Here is a 7,481-nt window from a genome sequence, read left to right on the forward strand (position 1 = left end):
ATGACTCCATTACTACCTGTTTACTGCAAGCCATATATTTAATAGGTAATGGTCTTCTAAGGTTATGGTAAAATTCATATTGAACTTTGTCAGTGCACACCACAACCAGACTATGGAGCACATGGAATAGACACAATACACACACACAGACACATCTTATTATGGTTCACTCATTATATAAACATTATAAAAATTTGGTGGTATTTAATTAAGTCAGCTTAGCAGTAACTATGCCATGTTGTTGCAAGTATCTTGGTGGGAGGGGCTGGATCATGTGATGCGGTGTAGGTAATAGAGGGGCATAACCCCCCGGACCGCCCATGACTTGGTGGCCTGTTGGATGGAATGGAGTATTAGGTTGGAAGAAGTGGGGTGGCTTGCGTAATCTTGGTAGTCGTCTACTTCTCTTCACCATCACATGATCTTGTTTGTCATTGTCCAAGTCTTCCCTCAGACTGAGTTGTTGTGTTTGAGCCTCCAGCTCAGCGATGTCATTGTCTTGTTCTTCACTGTCTTCCCCCGATGTGAGTGACTCGCTGAAGTGATCCTGTAATCATATCACCATGGTAACAAGCTTGATAGACTAACACCTATACACATAGGCGGATCTGAGGGGGCCAAGGGAAGTTTTGCCCCTCTTGGCCCTTCTCTTTGGACTTACAGAACTATATTGACACCAGATACTGGAATCATGCATTCGCACTATATTCAGAGCCAATGGGCAAACGGAAGACAACAGTTATAAACGTACTTTATTCTATACTGTGAAGAAAGTGAGGGAAAAAGTTTGAATTTTTGTGCTAAGATCGAGAAACTCTAATAGAGCAGTCACAATTCTAATTTTTTTGTACAGATTACAATACGTACTATCTTGTTTTGATTTAGTACACTTTACCCCATCGAACAGGTTTTATCTCAGACAAGCAAACTAATTTATATATCCCTTGCAAAGAATACTATGTTAGCTAAATATTTACAAAAAATACTCTACCTTAGGAGATTTATAAAAAAAAGATATCCAACTAGAGTCTTAGAAAGTGTATGTCCTTCATTCATCCAGCTGTACTAAACAAAGATAATATAACTTGCGTGCTAGAGTTCCATTCTCCTATTATAAACATCTAAAACTTCTCGTCCCCCTCTAACAGTGCGTCCTAGCCTGTACTGTATACTAGATTGTTTACTTTTTGTAATAAAAACTGGTGAACCTGTGCATACCACATCAAAAAAAGCAGACTTAATGTTTTTGTTCAAACACGTGTCCCAACTATCAATTTCAGCTGTTCAGCCTGCTATACAGTGAACATGTTCAGCCTGCTATACAGGGAACATGTTCAGCCTGCTATACAGGGAACATGTTCAGCCTGCTATACAGGGAACATGTTCAGCCTGCTAAACAGGGAACATGTTCAGCCTGCTATACAGGGAACATGTTCAGCCTGCTAAACAGTGAACATTTTGCAATCATTTTTCAAACGATTGCAAAATGTCACAATCATTTCAGTTTGAAATGAGATGAAATGTGTGAGAGGAATTGCTGGAAGTAGCAAGCTAGGGTGACAAAGCATAGCTTGGTAACACATAGCAACAAGAAGCAACTTGTGTAAAGCACACTCAGCTTATTATCAGGAGTATATAATAGTAACAGAGTATCAATCAGTACCCCATGATTAATGATTATGGAGAGTAACACAGACTGGTCATTATGTTGCTATTAATGGTTGCTGTATTTAGACCAATTTGGCCACTAAACCAGTGAAAATGTGATAATACTGAAGTAAAATGACCAATGTTCTGACACTGCCAAGCACATCTCGAAGGTAAGGCAACACACTCATTTGTGTCAATGTTTTAAAGAACAAGCTGGAGTTATCTTGTGTCCTTGCTATACTTTCTTTGCACAACAAATAACACGAAAAACTTGTGAACACAGGCCCAATTGTCTTGATGCATTTCAAATTACATTTCACATAAACAAGAAATATCTGTATTGTTGTTTGGTACTAGTATAAGGTCTGGGAACATGCTTCCCTGGGTAACTTTATATTTTACTAATATGAAGATGCAACCTAGGCTAGTTGTCCATCATACTGCTCAGAGTGTATGCAAAGTCAGACACAATGTATATGTGACTGGATCTGCGAAAACCCTACACAACGTGCAAGCTAAATTAGCAGTATAGCCAAATGCATGTTCTGGCAAAGTCTCTTATCATATGCCAATAACCCTTGGGAGTTACAGTCCTACAAAGTAGAAAGATCAAGTTGAACAGTTACAGGCACATACTAAAATGGTTGTAACTTATAAGCAGAGAGGCATCATCAACCTTGTGCTGTCTTTCTTCACTACATACAAAGGCAAAACTAGTAAAGAAAGATCAATTGTGTACTATTGTTCCGACATAAAAATAATTTTTAAAAATGTTTTGTTCGTAGTGAAGAAAGGGCCTAACAATAAAAACCTTGATTGGTCTACTCAAGAGGAATTTAAAATCTTTGTTTTATTGCAGTAAACTTAAGGATAAAGAAGTTATGGCCGTTTGTTCATGTCACGTATTATCACCCATTGTATTCAATGCTTTAATTATATGGCATAGAAATGCAACTTACACTGTTGAATCATAGGATTAACACCATCAGCTGGTGTGTCATCAACATGTTATCTCATTTCAGTAATCCATGGAAGTATATTTTCTTGTAAGAGTTACTAATAATTGAAATCATTACAGCTGCTTATAATTTAACTGTAACTATAGTGATAATGAGAAACTACCACGTTAGGACCAGTCACACACAGGAAGGCTGTTAGCATACTATCTGTGAACTACAATTTGTTGGTGGTACCATCTTCAAGTTGACTAAGTGCTAAGCAATAATATCGATAGTTCAATGATTACGATCATTATCACAATATGATAATTACCAGGAGATTGCTGCAGGATTACTAAAAACGTTGCTACCAAATTTATTGTAACTCTTTAGACTTCCTTTTCCACTAAATGTTTGGTCGTAGGCTATAACAAGCTGTGTGTATATGTGCCCAAAGAAATAGTCAATCACTTCGTGAAGGGTCCAAATGCTGCTTGAGAAGCTAACTTAGCTTTCATAAAAAGCTCGGTTGACAGGCTATAACATCAAAAATTGTAGAATTATATTGGTCACCCACACAATCAATTAATTAATTACAAGAAAATCAATCAAGAAGTAATCAATGTGTGAAGGTGCTGATCAAAGTGTTACATTGTGAATACTACTTTAATATCTGTTGTGATGGTGAGTGTTATAACATCACTCAGCACTCCTCATATCTTACACAACAGTTACATTTATATTACAGACGATGACACTCTCTCTGGTAACTATGGTAACATCATGCAATACCTTAGTTGGTTGATGTGACGATGATCGGTAGTTATGCTGTAGGTAGGAGGGGTAGAATCCATTGAATATCGGAGGAATATGGTAATAATGAGCAGGGGAGAAGAGCGGTGGCTGTAGGGAGAAAACAATATAACAGACTACTGCTACATTGTCCATAAATGTAACAAAAGGATTTTGTAATTTGGGTAGCAAACATGTTTGGTTATTATCAAAGAGTTATGACGCATAACTATACTTGAAGAATGGACCACACCCTTATTAATGTGGAGTCATTACAGCAGTCCTTAAGGTGTTAGGAAAGAAGGTTTGTGAGGGTCTTGGGAGTCAATCATCTCAGCAAAAACCAACCTTCACACAAGCATGCACTTTGAGAAAAAACATCTTAAAAAATGTAAATTAAAATTACACATGCTACAAAGAAAAACTATACATATTATGTGACTGGATCTGCAAAAACCTGACACAATTGCACATTTTTCGAATTTCTATTAATAATGTATGTACCACTCTGCGTGGGCAGTTCAAAGGCACCGCCAGTGCTATAATTTGTATATTGCACTGCTGCAGACCGCAGCGAGTGCATTATAACTTATAACGCACTGGTTGCGGTTTTGTAGACCACAACGAGTGCATTATAAGTTATAATGCACCGACCGCAGTGCAATATACAGATATTGCACTGGCTGCGGTTTTGTGCAGCATAGCACAAGTGCCGGTGGCGAAGACCACTACGACACCTCACCTAATAGGTGGAAAGACACTTCACAGATCACTCGAATTCTTTTATAGCCTGACATGTAAAAGTCGATTGTGTGCCATAACGTCACCAATACGTATAATGTTTACAAGCAGCCAATGGCGATCAAAAAAGCCAACGCGGGTGGCCACAACTCTAGTCTACATATATACAAACGTACTTATACACCTTACTAGTCTGGTGCCATCTTAGCCCAGATTAAACTGTAGTCCACTTTGACAATGACTCAATAAAACAAATATATTCTAAACAATACTAACCTTTACATTCAATTGTGGTAACCAGTTTTGTCATGCCACCAGATTTGAGTTTAGCCAGTGTGAATAGTAAGAATTAGACTAGTATCGTTTAATAGTTAGGTATTGTTTACTTAAACCGTCTATTTAGCTGCTTTTTTTCGCTCGAGAGAATCACTATGGCGATTAGTCTGGTGCTTAGTCTATATGGCACACTGGCATGCTGAGCACTACATGATGAGAGTCGAACAGCGAATGCAGGTTAGTGATATAACCCATAGCGTACTAGCTTTCAATATCTCAGGTGGCTGCAGTACTGCAGGGGGAACGTCATCGCAACGTCCGGCTTGGTTACCCACAATCGATGTTAGAAACCTGGCCTTTATAAGTGTTACAGCTGTCTTGTGAGACTCTCCCCACCTATTAGGTGAGTGGTACATAACAGTTATACAACGTGCACTCGTGCTCTGCCTGTATAAACGCACTTGCCTTCGGGCCTGACGGCCCTCGGGCTCGTGTGTTTATATCAGGCAGAGCACTCGTGGCCATTGTATAACTATATAATAATCTACTTAGCCGAGTGTATCCTCTGGCAAAGTTTCAGCCTCATATGCCAATAACTTTCAGAGTTACAGCCCTACAAAGTAGCAACAGAAAAATTGATTTGTACAGCAAGTATAGGGAAAATAAATTACAGGCACTTACAAAAAGCGGCTGTTACTTACCAACAGATTGAGGTACAGAGCTGAAATTTACCTTTCTTCACTGTATACAAAGGTGAAATCCGTGAAGAAAAATCAATCGCGTACGATTGCTTCGACGTAACATAAACAAATGCTCATAACTTGTGTATCCTTAGGTCTACTGCAATGAAACAAAGATTTCCAACTCCTCTTGAGCAAGCGAATAAGATGATATCCAGGGTTTTATTGTTAGTCCCTTCCTTCACTAAGAAAGAGGCGTTCTACAAATTTACAGATTTTTTCCCAATAATACGCAAGTATTTCACCCATTGTATTCAATGCTTTACACTGTTAACTTAGACTTGCGAGATTGTCAGGTATTCACAGATCTGGTCACATAATTTAATCAAGCAGAGAATGAAGACACAAATTGATTAAAACTATACACCATCTTATTTGCCTGCTCATGGACAGCTCAAAGTCTTTGTTTACACATAAAAAAGATCGTCATCATTTCTTCAATACAACTGCCTTCATATGTATAAGTGCAAGCAACTACAGAACCATATCTTGATAATCCACGGCAAACATTTTAAGCCAAATTCAAACAATGTACACTAACACAAACAGATCTAGAACTTATGGTTGTAAATGTAAGCACTTGTAGTTGTTTTGTTCATTTGCTGTACAAATCGATTTCCTTCTAGCCTAGTACTACAATTCCAAAACTACTCACCACAAAAAGGCAAAATTTTGGTCACCATTCCTTGGACACTGTAGATTATAGTGAGAAAATTTCGAAAGCTGTGTAAAGTAGGATTTTGCCAAGACGGTCACATACGACATACAAGCTTTGTGTAATCTTAGTCTTAGTGGCCAAATAATGCTAGATATTGTCACAGACTTCATCAGTTTATTTCAAAGTATTAACTTACATTGCCATGGTATCCGGTATGTGAAGTGGAGGGCTGGTACATGGAGAACATGACTGGTGCAAATGGTTGCTTTGGGCAACAATGACACATAAGAGTTAAGGCATACATATGGCTAGAACACACACCTTGTTTGATTGTTGTTCCACAAGCCATGCCCCTTCTTGATCAGACATCAATGTATCATTGAACCAATGGCTTTGACCATTAATATACTCTACTAGTAGGATATCACCATCACCATGGTAACAAACTTTGCACCTCACCTTGGTTAAGGCTGGAATACTGACCACCCTAAAGGAATGATGGTATTGGTTAAATAAACTGACAAGTGTGTATTGTTTTGATATTACATCAGTTGAAATAATAATTAGCTAGACCACATCCAGGGTACATTCCAACTGATTGGATTACACTGTCTCTATGAATCCATAGATCATTGAGGTCACCCATGACGTCACACCCTCAGGGGTCATACAACACACTCACACAAACCTGTTTTCTTATCGCCTTGGATACATTGAGCTTCTTCTCATTGTAATAAAGGTAACCCTACAGTGGACAACACAAGACCAGTACAAGGGGTCAGAGGAAGTAGAGGGGGACTAGTTTATTTTGTGGTTTACTTAAAGCATTCCTTCAAAAAAGAATTTTAGTGTTCACAGTTGCATAACATAATAGGTGTGGCTATTAACATCTGCTATTCAACCAATCAACAAGTACTAGTGGTAAATACAACCAATCAAGATGTGTTAGATAACCAATCAACACCTGGCAGTGTTAATTGTTATGTGCTAACCTGTTCTTGTACTTTGACAGCTTCTTCAACAGTACTAAATGTCACAAACCCGTACCTGTGTGAGTAATGAACATGACATGTACCCTACATTGAGACACTCGTTACACACAGACATACCCTCTTGACACTCCCTGCCTATCAGTTATAATCTTGCTGTCTTTTACGTGTCCAAATTGATTAAAGAAATTTTTCAACTCCAGTTCAGTAGTCTAAACAAGCAGCTACACGTGATCACAACAATTTGCTAGCTACTAGCTTACATTGTAGGCCAGTCCACCCACAAATACACGATTAGGGATTTCCACACCTTGAGGAAGGGGAGAGTAGACCATGGACGGCTCCTGGTTGGCAGAGGACGCATAATAGGAGATCAACGAGCATCTATCACTAACCGTTACTGGATAGGAGCTGGGAGTTGGTAACATAGTTACGTTACACGAAGCACGCTAGATTACAAGCAGAGAACAAATTAGCGCGCCACCACTTCAAACAATCTCAACTAGTTCTGTACAAATCAGCACACAAAGCAATTAATATCACCAGCAAGTGAGCACTACAGATACTTCACGGTGTCGCGCACCGCATCACTTTCAAAACTCAGCTTGTTAGCACTCCAGGTGTTCCTCTTATTGTACTCGCCAATCAACACTTATCCCTGCATCTTCTGCCTGAATCTGTCCGCGCGTATTACAGT

The 7,481-nt window shown here is 38.8% G+C and overlaps 1 protein-coding gene and 1 long non-coding RNA gene across 3 annotated transcripts; one reads left to right on the plus strand and one right to left on the minus strand.

Annotated features, from left to right (window-relative positions):
- Positions 1 to 154: 154 nt before the first annotated feature.
- Positions 155 to 7,470, minus strand: LOC136248687 (protein boule-like). 2 transcript variants are annotated; one of them, XM_066040474.1, is made up of 10 exons: positions 7,180 to 7,470; positions 7,048 to 7,128; positions 6,905 to 6,996; positions 6,788 to 6,842; positions 6,484 to 6,540; positions 6,255 to 6,282; positions 6,117 to 6,205; positions 5,992 to 6,060; positions 3,381 to 3,491; positions 155 to 547 (listed from the first exon to the last, which is right to left on the minus strand). In XM_066040474.1, exons 1-10 carry the CDS (start codon positions 7,210 to 7,212, stop codon positions 209 to 211), a joined length of 954 nt encoding a protein of 317 aa, XP_065896546.1. In that variant the 5' UTR covers positions 7,213 to 7,470; the 3' UTR covers positions 155 to 208. The 2 variants fall into 2 exon arrangements, with proteins under 2 accessions (XP_065896546.1, XP_065896545.1); XM_066040473.1 differs by having other exon boundaries at positions 6,117 to 6,208.
- Positions 4,405 to 4,752, plus strand: LOC136248710 (uncharacterized). Its single transcript, XR_010697814.1, has 2 exons — positions 4,405 to 4,463; positions 4,525 to 4,752. It is a non-coding gene; the product is annotated as an uncharacterized lncRNA (long non-coding RNA).
- Positions 7,471 to 7,481: the final 11 nt, after the last annotated feature.

This window comes from Dysidea avara, chromosome 3 (genome assembly GCF_963678975.1).
Source record: "Dysidea avara chromosome 3, odDysAvar1.4, whole genome shotgun sequence".
Lineage (NCBI taxonomy): Eukaryota > Metazoa > Porifera > Demospongiae > Dictyoceratida > Dysideidae > Dysidea > Dysidea avara.

Bases quoted from the DNA above. Each gene is read 5' to 3' on its own strand.
- LOC136248687 (XM_066040473.1), bottom strand. From the start codon at position 7,212: ATGTTACCAACTCCCAGCTCCTATCCAGTAACG. The intron at 6,541-6,787 runs GTTAGCACATAA...TGTCCACTGTAG, and splicing joins CTGTCAAAGTACAAGAACAG to GGTTACCTTTATTACAATGA. The intron at 548-3,380 runs GTATTGCATGAT...ATATGATTACAG, and splicing joins CGTCACATCAACCAACTAAG to GATCACTTCAGCGAGTCACT.